This window comes from Monodelphis domestica, chromosome 8, assembly GCF_027887165.1.
Source record: "Monodelphis domestica isolate mMonDom1 chromosome 8, mMonDom1.pri, whole genome shotgun sequence".
NCBI classification, from domain to species: domain Eukaryota; kingdom Metazoa; phylum Chordata; class Mammalia; order Didelphimorphia; family Didelphidae; genus Monodelphis; species Monodelphis domestica.
In genome coordinates, this window is record NC_077234.1 from 46,893,621 (window position 1) to 46,911,704 (window position 18,084).

The 18,084-nt window shown below is 39.4% G+C and overlaps 1 protein-coding gene across 1 annotated transcript in view; it reads right to left on the reverse strand.

The window, feature by feature from the left end:
* Positions 1-18,084, reverse strand: part of MED12L (mediator complex subunit 12L) — a 625,295-nt gene that overhangs the window by 347,699 nt on the left and 259,512 nt on the right. Inside the window, 3 exon segments of the mRNA XM_056807762.1 lie at positions 6,293-6,452; positions 12,127-12,318; positions 16,412-16,516. Of these exon segments, the coding sequence (XP_056663740.1) occupies positions 6,293-6,452; positions 12,127-12,318; positions 16,412-16,516 (457 nt within the window).

The following is an 18,084-nucleotide window of genomic DNA, read 5'->3' on the forward strand; positions in this document are numbered from 1 at the left end:
GTATGATAGCTGACACTGGTACTGATTGGTGAAACAAAAAAGCTATGAAGTCAACTTGGCAAACATTTATTAAGCATCTACTGTATACCAGGAACTGTGCTATATGCTGGGGATGCAAAGGGGAGAGAAGGCAATAGGATCCAGTCACTATACTCAAGAAGCTCACCTTCTACTGCATCTCACAGAGGGAAGAGAGGAAAATGATGTTCAGATATTTAAAGGAGAGAAGAGAATCTGCAAATGATACACCAGTAAGCTTCACTCTGACTCCTGGAGAAATTGTAAAACATATTACTAAAAACATGGCTTTGCATGATTTCATATGTATATTGAGTATCTTATTTCTTGTCTTTCTAATTGGGGGAGGGAATGGAGAGAGAGAGAATGTGGGACTGAAAAAAATTTTTAATTGATCAGCACAGATAGGTAGTGCAGCTAGGGAGCACAAATGACATCTTCATTTTCACTAATCTTGAACTAAATGGTAACATCTCCTTTAATAATGACTCTAAAGGCAGTGCAGCTAAGTGGCTCATTAGACAGAAAGCCACACCTGGAAACTGTAAGTCCTGGGTTCAAATCTGACCTCAGATACTTCCTAGCTGTGGGATGCCGGGCAAGTCATTTAACCCCAACTGCCTATCCTTGCTTGCTTCAAAGGCAGAAGGCAAGGGTTTAAAAAAATAAAAAAGAAATCATTTATAACTCCATTATGACATATTATGGTGTTTATGTTAACATTATTTATTATATTAGTATAACATTACACCGTGGTTATATTTTTATTGTTTGTTTTTTATTATTATTATTGTATGGTTATTTTAATGAATTAACAAATATTTTAAAAATAAATTTGTTTTCATCTTTAGAGTCAAATACTGATCAGTTTAACCTTCATAATCAAAAGCTCTTTGGGTCTACCATTTTTAAGAGTGTAAAGGGGTCCTGAGACCCAAAAGTTTGAATACCACTTATGTAGAAGCCAACACTTGAACTGCATGTTGAAAGAAGAGGGCGGTTCTGGGAGGCAGAATGCATGCCAGGCACGGACTGCAACAGCCAGCTAATTTAAAGGCACGGGGACTGGGGATTGGTGTATGCTACTGTGTGACCAACAGAAAAAAGGTCGATCTGTCTGTATTTGCGGCATATGTGTATGGGCGAGTGATGTGCATTGAGTCTGGATAGTTTGAGGTCATGTTATCAAGTGGTTTAAATAAAAATAAAATAAAGATGCGAGTTCAGTGGATTTGGAACTGGTTGAATGAACAGACCCCTAGACAGCTGATGTGAATGGCTCGGTATAAGAGGAATTCGATTGGAATCCCAGTTCTGCCCCCTCTCCCCCTTAACTCTGGGCTAGTCCCAGCCTCCCCGAGCCTATTCTTTCAATAGTAAAAGAAGGTTGGCTTCCAGAGCTGGAATCCTGTGTTCCTATAAACTTGCGTATAGCTCCAGTAGAGCACCTCAGGGATCTGTGCTTGGCTTCACGCTCCTTCAGATTTTTGCCAATGGCTTGAATAATTCCACAGACGTAAGAATACTTCCTAAATTTGCAGAGAATTCAAAGTTGGGCAGGATGGCTAATGTACTGGATGACAGTCAGGCTCCAAAAAGATCCTGCCAGCCTAGCACACTGGGCCAAATCCACTAAGATGGAATTGAGTGTGGTCTGACATAATAATGTCTTATGTTTGGCTTTAAAAAAAAAAATCAGCTTCATGAGTACAGGCTAGAATAGGCTTGGCTACATAGGAGTTTGTCTCAGAAAGATCTGAGAGTTTGGGACTAGCAGTTGGACACGGAAACCTGTGGCTACGCTAAAGAAGAATAAGGCATCTGGTCCAGCTGTCTTGTGTCCTAATCAGACAGCATCGGATTCAGTTCAGGCGCCATATTTTAGGAAGGGCATTGATTGGCTAGGTAGTACCCAAAGGAGGAAAATCAGCCAGAGGAAGGAGGTCATGTCATAAGGAAGGTCCAAGCTGATGTTCTCTATTTGGGGACTGTGGACATTTTAGAAAATACTTTAAAATAAGTATATTTCTTGGTTTCCTTTAAAACTGGATTTTAATTTGTGCATTTAAAAACATTGATTTGAGAGGGTTTACCCCAGACTGCCAAAAGGGTCCATGACCCAGAAAAGGTTAAGAACTCCCCGTTTAAAGAAAGTAGGAGCCTTAAAAAAAAAATGTTCTAATGGAAGCAAGCTTATTGTCTTCGAATGAGTGAAGAGTAATCACAGAGAAGGCTTTTTCTGTTTGGCACCACAGGACATAGCGAGGGATCATGGGGAGAAGATGCAAAGTAGTGTGGAAATATTCCCCAACAATTAAAGTTATCCCAAACTGGAATGGGCTGCCTTGGGAAACAGTAGATTCCTCTTTAGTTGAAGGCTTCAAACAAATGCTGGATGGCTACATCTCTGAGATGATGTGCGACGGATATCATTTCAGGGACGAGTCATGATCAATGGCCATCGAGTCTCCTTCAAATTCTTCATCCTGTACCCTGAACCCATCAGATTAGAAGATCCCTGAGAGCAGGACCTGCATGGTAGTGTTCTCTGTATCCAAGGTACTGTGTTCATAATCAAATGGAATGTTTTTGCTATGATCAAGGCATTTGAAGAGATCTAAACCATTCTTCTGCCACCCCTTAAAACAACTTTAATTAAATTCTCAAAATCTGCAGCCAAGCCTGTCCTGCTGTTCTTTTTATTTACCCTCTTAAGTATAAAAGTAGCAAAAACAAAAAAGTCAAAACTCCCTCCTTTATAGCATTTCCTTCAGTTCACTTCCACTCATTGCCTCACCTTTGTCCCTCACCGTTGTAGGGCTTACGAAATTCCCTCTTTCTGTCTCCTTTCTAAATCTCTTCTTATGTTCCTTAAATTCAAAGTGCCTGGAAGTTATTTTTGAAAGTCTGTCACTGTATCAAAACCTAGGGTCTCCAACATTCACTTGCTTGTCTCAGTTTCTTCCTCTGTAAAATGAGCTGGAGAAGGAAATGGCAAACAGCTCCAGAACCTTTGCTAAGAAAACCCCAAAAGGGGTCATGAAGAGTTGGAAACAACTAAGCAACCACAAATATAATCCAACAGCAATCCTCCTCCTCTGTCTTCAAACTCTGAATGAGAGAAGGGAAAAGAAAACAAATGTTCCTCTTTCAAGGAAACAAAGCCCATTTTCACTGAAAACACTTAAAATCTAAAGAACAATCACCGAGATAACTAAAGCTATAAAACCTCCACCAGCAAAGGGGAGCTCTGCCATAGTCATTCCTGTCCTAGATGGAGAGAGTAAAAAGGATAGAACCTGCTCCCGAAGCTGATCTGCTCAAGTCTGCATGATTAAAGGCAAACTGCTTTTTTATTTCTATTTTTTATTTGCTCCTATATATGTACTCTTTTTAGATTTCATGGAATCACAGGTTGCCTACATTATGAATGCTGCGTCTAGAAGACAAGGGCTTCCCACTATCCACGTACTTTCCTTGAAGGAAACTTAAGAAAGTGTCAAAGAAGGACAACTAGGAGGCTCAGTAGATTGAGAGCCAGATCCTGGGTTCAAATCTGCCCTCAGATACTTCCTAGCTGTGTGACCCTGGGAAAGTCACTTCACCCCCAACGACTAGCCCTTATCACCCTTCTGCTTTGGAACCAATACACAATACTGATTCTAAGATGGAAGGTAAGGGTTTAAAAAAAAAGGGGGGGTTTCAAAGATAACACAAAAATGAAATAGTGACCAGGTATAAAAAGGGGGAGGCTCAGTCTTCTCCTAGGTCAGGAGAAAGGATGTAACCCAGGAGTCAGGAAAGACTTGAATGAACATGACTCAAGAAAATCACATATTAAGGGGGAAGCTGGGTAGCTCAGTGGATTGAGAGCCGGATCTAGAGACGGGAAGTCCTAGGTTCAAATCTGGCCTCAGCCACTTCCTAGCTGTGTGACCCTGGGCAAGTCACTTGACCCCCATTGCCTAGCCCTTACCACTGTTCTGCCTTGGAGCCAATACACAGTATTGACTCCAAAAGGGAAGGGAAGGGTTTAAAAAAAAAGAAAGAAAATCACATATTAAGCATCTGTAAAGTAGGAAGCAGAGTGCTTACTGCTGTGTGTGCAAATACAAAAGAAATTTGCATTCTAATAGAGAAAGAAAGCAAAGAGTGAATGAATGTACAAATGCATCACATGCTGGTAGCTAAGTGCCACCATATTGCACCAAGCACCAGGCCTGGAATCAGAAAGATTCATCTTCCTGAGTTCAAATCTAGCCTCAGACACTTACTAGCTGTGTGACCCAGAGTAAGTCACTTTAGCCTATTAGCCTCAGTTTCCTTGTCTATAAAATGAGCTGGAGAAGGAAACAGCAAAACACACCCCAGTATCTTTGCCAAGAAAATCCCAAAGGGGGTCACAAAGAGTCAGACACGACTGCAAAGGACTGAACCACAACAAAAATGTACAATGTACAACGGTGGTCATGGAGTACCTAGATCCAGTATTCACTGGGTCAGTGATGTTAAATCCTGCCTTGGAAATGGTATAACGCTAGTAAATTGAATATAATTAATTCAATAAACCTTGCAACGTACACAGCTCTATGATTTTGGAGATAGCAAGAATAAAAGAATCTCTGATCTCAAGGAACTGAAATTCTCCTAAAGGAAAACCACTGAACCCTGATGAATCTCAGTGACTTCCTCTGAAAAAAGGAGGCTCACAGACTCATAAAAGGAAAAATCTTAGAGGTCAACTCTTTCATCATGCAAATGAGGAAACTGGGGAGGTCACACTGGTACCATATGGCAGCACCGAGACTCAACCTCAAGTCTGCTGACTCCAAATACTCTTTCCATTGCATCAGAATGGGGCAAAATACCCCAAAACTCAACGATTCAAAGAATCACCCTCTCACAGCCCAATTTATCTCTCCCAGATAAAATGAGGGAATATGTGGGAAGTGCTCTACAAGCCATAAAGCTTTTAGAAATGGAGGGGGTGATGCTGTACCAGCCCAGAACCTGACCTCTAACTCCCTGCCTGCTTTCCAATTCCTAGCTTGAACAGCCTGCAGGGGCAAGAGCTCCTTCCTCCAGTTAGTATTCAGTCCCTGGCTCAATTCCCCATTTAAACAGGATCCTTTAATAAGCAATCACGCCCCAACCCTCATACACCAGTGAATTCCCTTTCTAAACCTTGGTTGATTTACATTCCATGAATGCTACTTAAATAAAGGTGGACTCTAATAGCCCTTCCTTCCAAAATTTATCCCACTAGCAATCCCAATGTGATTGTCCTCCTGAGTACACTTATTGATTTTTCTTCTGACCTACTAAAATATTTCAGCCTTTGCAAAGTCAAATATAGCATTCCTGGTACTAATGAAGTGAGAAAAATACAACTGGCTTTGTGTTACCTCTCTGCTTGATCTGTGATGTTAACTGTCATGAGACCTTATCACTGCCATGAAATTCATCTTCTTAATTTGTAGTAAATTCTCTATTGTGGTTTCCAGTTCTTTCTGGGTCACGTTTATTATAGGAGAACAATCAAGAAGAGGCCACGGTGTCAAGGAGCCTTTAAGATTTCACCAGCCCACAAAGGCCAACTGGAAAACCTTTCAGTCAGTCAACAAATATTTTTTTAAGCATCCACTATATGCCACTATAAGCCAGGCACTGGATAGTCTTTGCCCACCTCATACCACCCAGCTTCATGATTTATACCTTAGATACAAATTTCCATAGTTCTGTCAAAATGCTTCACATCATGCTCCTGCCTGCTCTGGGAAGAGGGCCAAAGTATGGCCACTGGGGGGTCTTCTCCCCTCTGGTGGAGTCCCTCAATTCCTCGGGAATTCCTCAAAAGGTTAAGTATAAAAACAAAAAAGACTTGTTTCATTGGATCAGACCAATGGACCATCCAATCCACAGGGCTCGTAGCACCAGAGAACACTTTTTTTGGGGGGGAAGGGACCACGTAGGAGAAGTATATATGACTGTTTCTTCATACATCCCTGAGCAAATCAGTGGCAACCTACATCTCCTGATTCTCAGTCTCATAGTCTTCCAGATCAGCGCCCTGGCTTCTACCAATCAATATTTGTATCCAGATGAAATCAGATTAAAATGAAAATCAAGGATAGTTGTTTTTCAACACTAAACTTGAGTAGTAGGAGAAAATAATAATCTTAACTTTTTTTTGGTATCACTCACAGGACCTAATGCAGAAAGAGCTAAAGATGTGCAGAATAAATAAATTGAGGAACTGCAGCTAATAACTTACCCATATTGGGATCAGTTGTCTGACGCTTCTTAATCTTAGCCTCAGAAATTGCAGAATAGTAGGCACACGTCATCTTGATCAGCCATGCTGCCCGAAGCAATGGCACTGAATATTTTGCTAAATATGCAAAAACATCCTCTTTTTTGCTGAGGATAGGAACCTTAAGAAGAGAGAGAAAAAAATCAATGTTTATAATATTCGGAAGAGTACATTTTAATCCTAGGATTGAGCGCTGGAAGAGACTTTGGCATTCATCTCTTCTAGCCCCTTACTTTTTATAAGTAAGGGGATGGAGGGTCCCTAGAGGGCCAGGTCACCTACCAGATCACACAGTAGTAAGCTACAAATTAAGGAAAGAAGGAGAAAAAGGGAGGGGGAGAACGAAACAAGTCAAAAATCAAATTTACTTACTTGCAAAGGAACAATTAATGGGATGAAAATTCAACAACTGTAAGTAGATTTGCCAAGAGGGCTTTTTGTTGTTTTTTTTTTCAAAACTAGGAATAAAGCTTACTTACTCTGTCTGGAGGAACAGCCTGCTATAATTTAGAGTATACTGAAACGTGGCTAAAACACCTGGATCCCGGCTCCCTCTGCATTAAACTAGATAGGACCGTGGACAAGACACTTAACCCAAGAAATTGACATCTAAATTCTTCTCCTAGAAAATAAAGCCCATACCTATAAGAAAGAGGGTGTGTGAATTTTCTCATAATTCACATGGATGCTCAAAACTGAGCACCATCAGCAAGAGTAGAAGGAAAATGATGTCTAAATACACAACAAACCTGAGTCCAGAGCTAATGTGGACAATTGTCCCTATTGCTCCACTCTCCAAAGAAGCTTTTGTTGACAAATGCTTTGCAATACCATTATTTCCTAAGTTGTACAGAATGCAAAAAGTTTCACAGGTACGAAATAATGTGGAGAGGCAAGAAAGCTAATATGGAGGGGCAGAACATCAATATGGAAGGGTAACATTTGTCCTGGTGCCTGGGTTTAAATCTATTTTATACCATTTAGCTTCACTGAACCTCAGTTGCTCATCTGTAACAAAGGGATAATAATACATAATTACATCCCTCAGCGTTGTGAGGTAAGCATTTTGTAAGACTTCAACTTCTACTTTGAGGTTCTTTACCTTTTATGTGTCAGGGACCTTGACTGAGGGTCTGTAAATTCCACAGGATCCTTTTTCAAAATGTTTTTAAATGCATAAAATAAAATACAGAGGCTTAAAAAGGAAACCAATTTTATTGAAATGGAGATTTTCCTCCAAACAAGTTCACAGATCATCCCACCTTCTCTTCCCCTATTAATCCATAGACCCTATATTAAGAATCGGTGCTTGACACAAATGGAAGCACTCTTTAGGATCCTAGGGCGAGGGCAGAGGGAAGAGGAGACCAGATCTGGGATCGCATTGATATAACGAACTTCCACTGAAGAAACTCCTACGAGTGGCAGATTGGCGCCTGCTCTGAAACGTAAGTCCTAGAATTTGTCCTGGGACACTGAGAGCTCAAATAACTTGCCCAAGGTGACACAGACAAATCTATAACACAAGCAAAATATGGAATCCACTCTGTGGCCACTCCATTCACTCTATTACATCTGCTCTCAATGAAAGTATCACTGCGAAAATGATACATCAGCAATCCGGACAAACACTGACGTGGAAAATGAGAGTGTCGAAAAGAAACAGAAATGATGGAGGGATTAATTTATTCATTTAAATTAGGGACTTGCAGACCACAGAGGTACTAGTGAAGGAGCAGAGGGGAGCAGGTGGGAAGGGTAAGAATTCTTTCTTAAAGTCTCTAATATCTACAATCTTAGGAAAGGCTTTTTTACCCCCAGAATTTGGGCAACTCACAAATCTAGAGAAGAGGTCTGGGGTCAACATTTGCATTTAGCTATGACAGCAGGTGGGAGTCATTAAGTCCCAGGGTCAGAATAGGTAAAATGAGGAACACTGAACTTCAAATGAGAAAATTCCTGATTCTGTCATAATATATGTGAAAGTGGGACCAATCATTTAAGCTTTCATCCTTTTAATTTTAAGTGAAATGGGAAGGTAGGTAGCACAGTGGATAGGCTTGGAGTCTGGCCCCAGATGCTTCCTAGCCACATGTCCTTGGGCACGTCACTTAATCTCTGCCTCAGTTTCCTCAATTATAAAATGAGAATAATAGCATCTACCTTCCAGGGTTGTTGTGAGGATCAAATGAGTTTTCTATAAAGCATACAGTAAGCCTACAAATGATTATTTGACCCTCCTCATCTCTTCTTTTACTTTTCTTTAGGGCAGTTAAAGGTCATAAAGTAATATAAGAAAGCCCTCTGAAAAAGCAAAAGTATTATATGAATTAAAGGCCTTTTAGTAATATTACATTTGTGAGTTCCTGGGATTTCTCTGAACCAGCAAGGGTAATTCCTAGCCACAGCCACAAGTCGAAGGCACATTGGTCTCAACCTGCCACAAATGGAAAGAACCAAAGATTTCCTCCTACTGTCTCTCAAGCTGTCAGTGGTTCTTTCCATGCGAAGTAACAGTTTCAAAACAGTCAACCGGCTCCCACGCACACCTTCTTCTCATCCTTGGCCAGACCCTCCAATTTGGCAGCCACCACTCAAAAGGGAATGAATTAAGGTTCCAAATTCTGGGGAGCCCCTAGACTGCATCTGGTCAAGAATTAGTAGGACGTTTTACTCATGAAGCATTTCGTTGAAAGGACACGAGGCTCTAAGTTCACTGACTACATCTTTCAAGACTGTCATAGGAAGACACGCACTTATTCATTCATTCCCCAGGGCACATTGGCTGTTCACTCTAATACAATATTTGGTATGTCAGATGTCTGTCAAAGGCCAGGCTGCTTCTCAGGCAGGCACACAGAAAAATGTCTTAGGACCCAGATCCAGAGGAGATAGACAAACAAAAGCAGGAGAAGTTTGCCACCTCGGAGAGTTATTACTGATGCTATCTTTCCTGGAAAACCTAAATGATTTCTTTGTAACAGCAATCGACAGGAGGATTAAAAGCTAAAGAAGATAAATTTTATACAGCATATTAAATATTTAAATGAAATATCCAACAAAACAGAGCTACTGGAGTTATTATAATAGCCCTAGGCAAAACCCTAATGTTACTCTCACAAGCAATTTCCCAAGAGGAGTAGTTAGCTAAATCTGAGAGCTTCAAATTCCGAAGAAATATACATATACATACACACACATAAATATGTGAGAATAAAGTTATATAATTAGGGAAGAAGAGAGAGATCAATAGTGTTGTCCAATTTAGAGCTACAGCCAGTGCTGACCCAAACCATTAGAATTATGCAAACCAGAAGGAAAAGGCTCACGTGGACCAAATTGTTGGTCTTCCTTACAGAGTTAGAAACTACTTTTAATAGAGGAAAGTGACCAAAAGTTTGGGCCATCTGTTTGATTCAGTCAGTCATCCGGCAGATCCAAATATCTTCTTGTCTTCTAAGACAGTTTAAATAAAATACAGTAAGACTGTAACTGTCTTGAAGTTAAATAATATCAATGGTTTGCAGGGAGGTAACAGCTGCAGCTACATAACATTAAAAACTAAGAGCATCCAATATGTAACCAGTATTTTCCTCCCATGGAAGAACCCTCTCTTCTCCCTACCCATTCCTCTTTGTACATTTTTCCACACTGGCAACAGGGCCAAAAGGAATCACCACCACTGGTCGGATTGAGCAGATGACCACCTGAAATGGGTAAGTGAAGACTAGAGAAGTTTTCAGAACTTAGAGACATTCCCCTATAACACACACTAAAGCAGCAAGGAAGGTTCCCATTCAAAATTCAGCTGTTCCTGTCTATCAATTAAAAAACCCTGTCCCCTTCCCGCCATGCAGTTGTCAACCCTCTCTGAAGTAAAACACCTGCAGATTTGCATGATTCATTCTGACAGCAAAACAAGAAATTTGATCTTTCACATATACCCAACACTATTAGACCCCAAAGCAGAGGTGGAAGGTGATGCATGATCTCAGCAGGAAAGGCAAGGATTTCTGCCTTAATCTATCTGAAAGAGGAATTCCAGGAGAAATGCAAGAAGCCAATACTTAAATCAGAACTTAAAAAAAATGAAAAGAAAAGAAACTAATGAAGAACATGCAGAGAATGAATAATTTTGCAATCCCAAGAAGAACAGGTGCTCAGACCAACTGAAAATGTTCTTTAAAAAAAAAAGAAAGAAAAGAAAAGAAAAGAAAAAAGCCCAAGAAATGACTACTTTGAACTAGGTTCAATGGTTCTACAAAGAAAACATCTATAAATTTGCAAAGAAGGAATGCCAGGGCTTACCTGAACAACACCTGATTTGGCCAGGGTAAGCAGCTCCTAATAAAGAAAGAAGAACATTGGCTAACAAACTGCTCCAGGATTTGCCTCTTTCCTAGAAGATGACTCTCCTAGATCAATACACCTCTAATGCAAAGTGCATCATCCCCTTGCCAGCAGGAGCAATCAGAGAACATCATAAATATGTTTGAAATGCTTCCAGAACAGAGAAACCTGCTAAGAAGAATGCCAGGGTGGCCATGCAGGAGTTGGAGGTGCTAACCCACAAACAGCATAGGAATTCCTAGTGGAGAGAAAGCAAACAGTAAAACATACTCGGATGAGATTAGCCTGGCCTCCAGTATGGTCATCTAGTAAGCCATTCACCACTGGAAAAGACAAAGCCAAACAGTCCAACGAGTTTTAGTGACATGACCCAAAAAAGGAGGGGAATGGGAACAGGTTTGGTGTGCGCTTAGCAAGTTGCCTGGCACACAGTAGGTGCTTAATATACATTTATTAACTGACTTGTTTGGGGTAGGTTGTTTTATGCATTTAAATATTTCAGTTGGGTCTGGTCACAGAAACCTATGGTGGTCACATAGCGATTTGAAAGGAAACAAAATAAGACCAATGAAAAGCAACAAGTCCTATTTAGAAGGAGTTTTGTTTAAAAAGGAAAAAAACAACTGCAAGGAAGCTCTTCTCTACTTTGGGCCAGTGATGGGTCTGCTACTGAAAAGTTAATCAAGAGAATAAGACAGAAATACCTTGGACAAAAAGGCTTCAGAGGAGACTGTAAAGAAACTCACATGCTCATTGGAAAAAACCATAGAAGCAGACAAAGATCGAGGAAGCCATTTCTAAGCCTACCAAGAAAAAGGTTTCTAGCTCTTTAGCTAGTTTCCAATAAACATTCTCTTTTAGTTGGCCTACAAGATTGTTGATCCTGTGTGTCTTTTTCCCCCCTTTACGAGAAAATGTTCGTTCTGAGGCACACTGATCAAAGGAAATAGAAAGCCACCCAACGAGCCTGGCAAACTCAGTTCATTTCACTCGTTCACAGATGAAGAACACACAGAACCGCAATCTTGAGCTCACCTGATGGGGGAAACAAGATTTAGCTCCGAACCTCAAGATGTTTTCTTTTAAAGAGGGGTGAATTACCCACAAGGCACAGAGTTCTATACACTTAGCTCTGCTTTCAAGGACTTCCCAAACTGAGAAGTCCGAGCCATGGAAATGATGGATTCTTGGTACCTGCTTTGGACGTCAAAGTCCTTCTCTACCTTCAGTAGGTCATAGAAACTGTGTTTCTATATGAAGCTTCTTGTTTTAGACAGAAGCCCGACATTAACACAGTCCAAAACCAGGAAAAGTGGGGGGAAATATATATATACACATAGGGAGTCACCCTCCTATTTGGGGATGGGAAGAACTTCATCACTATGAGTTTCTCCACTTTAGTAAAAAAAAATATTAAAACAATGTGAAAAAAAAGGAACTGATACCTTTTTTGCTAAATTAGTGAGTGGTTTATTTCCTGCTAAATCAGAGAACCAATTGTGAATTGCACTCTGAGATCGGGCGGTCACCAGCCAATAATTATCTTTAGCATTAACTTGTGGTTTCTTCTTTCCTGTGTCCTGGAAAGTATTTAGCTTCAGTTTTTCTGCTAATATGCTGCTAAAATAAGCTCCAATCTGGTGAAATGAAATAAGAGAAAAGAAAGAAAAAATAGATTTAAAGATCATAAAAAAACATCCTGCTAATATTAAAAATCTGTGATTACCATTTAATTGGATAAAGTCACCAATTCAGTGGATCACATAATAAGATTACAATCCAATCCCTCTAAGCAAAGACTTGGGATTCCCCATGAAAATCAGATAAAACCTTTGTTCTTTAGAAATCTAAATCACAAAAAAAGTTGTTCTACCAGGGAAAAAATGTATAGGAAGGATAATGGCTTTGAAGATACCTGGCAAGACAAAATAAAATACTGAACATTTTAAAGGTGAAAAACTTTTGCCTTATTCTAAATCTACCTTTTCCCCTTTACCACATTAGACATTCTTATTTATGTTAATTATACCCAGCCCTCTTGAGAGAATACTTATCCTAATATGAATTTTGGGTTTTAAAACAGTAGTAGAAAAATCTAGTAATCATGCAGTTATTACCCTTCCTCCTTCCAATGTCTTTTTTTTTTAATTTCTTTTCCTCCAATTACATGTAAAAACAATTTTTAACATTCATTTTTTTAAATTCTGATTTCCAAATTCTCTCCCTCCTTCCCACACCCCTTCTCCATCCCTGAAACAGTAAGCAATAGGACATAAATCTTAGTTGTGCAATCATGTAAGACATTTTTCCATATTTGTTATTTTATGGATTTCTACCATCTTAATGATGCATATATTCAGGAAGAAAACTGTATTTACATTAATCACTCTGAAATCTGGTCAAAGGTCACTTCAAGTTTCTATTCATAGCAAACAACTTAAAATTCCCCAAATTTTGAATTGACCTGTCCATTTTACAGACACTAATTTCTCATGATACCAACCACGCTTCACTTTGAATAAATGGAAGCAAACACGCCTTAGAGAGGTTTCTGGAGCTTAGATAGATAGATAGATAGATAGATAGATAGATAGATAGATAGATACACATATATATATATATTATTGGGTTTTTTTAATCTGGAACTGTATGGGTAGGGGAGGAGATCAAAAAATGGAATAATAACTGGAAATGGATGAAGCTATATATTATCAGGGTGGCTATATTGCACAGTGGATAGAATATCAGGTGTGGAGTCAGGAAGGCTCATAGTACTGAGTTCAGAAATGACCTCAATCATTTCACTAACTGTGTAGCCCTGGGATGAGTCACTTAATCCTCTTTGCCTTCATTTCCTCATCTGTAAAATGAGCTAGGAAAAAAAATGGAAAACCACTCCAGTATTTCTTCCAATTAAATTCCAACAGTGGGACGCAACTGAATAATAACAACAAATGTAAACTTGCTTTCATTTTCTCTCCTATTCTTTCCCTTTTTTTAAAGGTAGGGCAGTGGCTCCCTATATCCCCAGGTCTATTACATCTCTCCCCTGTCTCTTTCCCTTTAAATTAAAAAAAAAAAAAAGAGGGCAGCAGGGGGCAGCTGGGTGACCCAATGGATAGATCACCAGGACTGGAGACAGGAGGTCCTGGGTTCAAATTTGACCTCAGACACTTCCTAGCTGTGCAATCCTGCACAAGACACAAACCTAATTGTCTACCCTGACCACTTTTCTGCCTTAGAACCAACCAATACAGGGTCTTGATTCTAAGACAGAAGATAAGAGGTTTTAATTGTTTGATTTTTTTTAAGGCAGTGCCTCCCTGTGTCCCCAGGTCTATTTAAACATATCTTCCCTATTCCTTACCCATATTTTAAGAAAGGTAGGTCAGTCTCTCCCTGTGCCCCTCACCACAGCAGAAGGTGACGACCAATAGGTCTTACAACCCTAGCTATGCAGCAAGAGTAAGCACAATTTTTAAAAGACAAATTATCATCCAAGTTAATGTTCATGAGTCAATAAATATTTAGTCTGTAGATTGGTGTACAGGTGTAAGCAATTAGCCAAATCTGTCTACCTGAATATGAAAGAGGAGCAATTTTTTAAAAGATGTGAAGAAAGTGTTCCTTGATCCTTTCTGATTAATGCCTGATTAAAATTTGGGCTGTTTGCTTTTATAATTACACTTTCTTCTGTGGACTTAATGATACCGATGAAACTCGGTATAATTGCATATGCATCCTGGGTCCTGTGAATACCTTCTTAGCAGATGCATACTGTCGGAAGCAAAATTTTCTGGGAAGAAGACGACTTAGAGAAAAAATGAATTCTAGAGCATGAGAAGAGACCAAAGTATAATTTCTGACATTTAATTTGAAGTATTTATTTCCTCCAATTTAATATGTTTTTTTTTAAGAATTGTCTTGGTAACCAGGAAATGAGGTGGGTGGAATAAAGCATCTAAAACAATGGTTCCCCACTTATGTAGAACCCAGAGATCCTTTGAGGACACAGTTATTAGAAGATTCTAAAGTCCCAACAGTCTTGGCACTTCTCTCCTGATGGACCTGGAGTTGAAGGTTTGAAAGCAGGTTTCTGGCTTTTTGGTGATTCCAGCTGAAGAGAGGAATCTTTTGAACTGGCTGCTGGCAGCTTGAAAACAAGACTGAGAATCCACTTCTCCACTAGACCTGTTTTAGACAGTATTCATCTGAAGATCTTGGCCCATTTGATTGGACTCCACTTGTGAGATTTGGTTATTGGGGACACTTATTGCTTTAGCTTAGATAAGATAGGTTAAGATAGATATATAGAAATTAGGGTGTAAGTTTAATTGTAATAATTATCCTAACCCCTTTTCCTTCCTCCCTTTCCCAAACAACAAATCTGGATTTTTTATATATTTCCTTCTTGTTCATTCCCCTACCAAATCCCACTATTACAATACACAATATTGATTCTACTTTGGCTTAGTCAGATATCATGATTGAAACTCCATCCTTCTTTTTCTCAGTTGATGCCCCCATAGATTTTGCTCCAGCTTTTTACCTTTACCCTGTGACACAGTATTGATTCTAAAATGGATAGTAAGAGTCTTAAAAAAAAGAATATAATTTAATTGTCAAATATTATTGAATTCATAGTAGATTGGTTGGTTGGTTGGTTTTTTTGCCATCATCTATTGTCTCAATTGGACACAAACAGTCTTACTCTCAGGTGGGGATAGGTGACATTTTTGTGAAATTAAAAGCCATCTTTATACTTAAAATTAAATTTGGGAACCATAAGCTGAATGTTTTTTGACAACTCAGATGTCTGGTTCACAATAAATGCCTAATAATGCTTGGTGACTGACTGCTGTGCCATAATTAGTGATGGGAAGAAGAGGCAGAACAGCACAGTAGAAAGAACAATGAACCTGAGGTCAGAATATCCAGGCCATGCCCAAGTTCTTGCTGTAAGAAGGGCTAATCCTTGAGAATGTATCAAGTTGACTCGAGGGAATAAAACAATTCAAAAGGACCAAAATATTCCAATGCCAGGAATATCAATAATGATGGTTGTTAGGGCTTCTCTTCTTCTTGACACTAGCATTTTAATAATTAAAGAACACATCAAATCCAATTGAAACTGAACAAAGCGTTCGTGCCAGGTCAATGGGTCTGGTCAGTCCTCTGAGAAGTGTTCCTAATCTCATGAAACAAGGACAAACTCTTTTTTGTTGTTCTAAATCCATGTGGAGAACTCCTGACTTGGACATTCCCTGCACTGATATCATTTAGTGAGACTTTTCTAACTTGTAACCTTAAGAGAGTTGCCCATGAAGAAGTAGTATTCATATTCAGATGGCCACTCTGAATCATCGGATTTTAAGTTAACATGACTTAGAGAACATACGCACTCAGGGAAATATTTCTGTTTAATCTGTATCAAGGACCATTTCTTTAAAGGAACTAACATGAAATCATTATCTGTTCATCTTTTCCGTGCAATTTTATTTCCCAAAATGGTCGTGTTGGGCTTGGGAGACACAATTCTGTTCGAACATACTATCACCTGAAGAACAAAGTCATCCGATGCAACTAACCACAGCCTGGCTATCATTTCGAAAGATATTTTTAGACCAAAAAAATATTTGCCTGGCTGAAAACTGAATACTGTATCTAAGCAGAGAATCACGCACCCTCCACAGTTTAGAAATGAAGCCCAAGATGAAGGCTGAGCCTTACCTTGGATGGGTTAATGACAATATTCTTGGCAGAGCCATGCTCATCACCAGAGAAAGCTGGTTGGTTATTGAAGCCTTGCTTTACGTTCACTGCAGTGAGTTCATCCTGTTAAAAGCAAGTATTAATGAATCATGATGTCTTAAAAACTTGGACTTATACTTTCACATCTGAACCTGTCTGTAATATTTAGTAAACATCAAGGCTTGCCAGAGAAGCTTACATTACACTCAGTAAAATGCAGGAAGAGAGAACGGGCTATTCCAAATAAAGAGAAAAAGGAAGTTTTGCATTACAGATCCAAGGCCTTTGAAGTCATCTAGTCCCATGCCCTCATTTTACAGATAAGGAAACTGAGAACCAAGCAATTTGGTCAAAGCCACAAAACAGAAAGTGGTAAAGATATAATTCAAACCCTGGTCTCCCTGACTCCAAAACCACTGATATATATATATTTTTTTCATATATATATATATATATATATACATTATATAGAGATAGATGATAGAGATAGAGATAGAGATAGAGATAGAGACAGAGACAGAGACAGAGACAGAGACAGAGACAGAGTCAGAGACAGAGTCAGAGACAGAGATAGAGATAGAGATAGAGATAGAGATAGAGATAGATAGAGATAGAGACAGAGATAGATATTGTATCACACAGAAAATCACATAATGTTAAAATTAGGAGGGGACAACTGGGTGGCTCAGTGGATAGATAGACAGACCTGGAGACCTAGAGGTACAAATTCAGCCTCAGACACTTCTTAGCTGTGTGACCCTGGGCAAGTCATTTAACCTAGTTGCCTAGTCCTCACCATTCTTCTGCCTTGGAATTGACATTTATCAATTTTAAAATAGAAGGTAACAGTTAAAAAAAAAAAGCTGGAAGGAACTTCAGAAGATGCCAGCAAGGTAAAGAATAAACTTGTATAAGGTCATAGAGATAGTTACTAGCAAAACCACTGGCCCTGTCAGATTCCTAGATTGAATCAAATGTCACTTCGTGCATGAACACCTTGGCCGATGTAAGTAAATGTACCATTACTCCTTCTTGAAGTTCCTTTGCATAAGCCGTTTATACACCAGACTAGAAGAAGTTCCTTAAGGAAGCACAATTCCTAGGGCTTTTTAAATCCTCTGGTAATTTAAATGCTTCCATATGGGACCTAAAAGACCTTTACAACATGGCTTTCAGCATGACACATTATTCTCCTTCACAAATACTGCAGACTGGTCAGTGGTTGGCTATTTTTCAAGCTTTTTCCTCCCTGATCTCTTGGATTCCCTAGTTTTCCTTAAAGCTCAGCTCAAGGGACATCTCCCCCTCCTTTTCTGGTTCCCTCAGAGGCTAATGCTGCCTCGGTCCCAGAAAATGACTTTGTAGAAATCATGTGCTTGTTGCATACCCTAATAGAGCCTAATCTCCATGAAGAGGGGTACTGACTCTTTTTTATATATTCAGTACCTAGGACAGATCCTAACACTCAGTGGGCACTTAATAGATAGATACTGGTGGATTAGTTCAGAAAAAGAAAACCATCTTTTTGGTTTTTATTCTCCAGTGCCAAGTGGTATCTTCCAATATTGGCAAATTGAAAAATTTGCTCAAAAGAGCCCCAGCTCTCCCACTTCTTCCCATCCATCTCTCCTTCTCTCTCTCTCTCTCTCTCT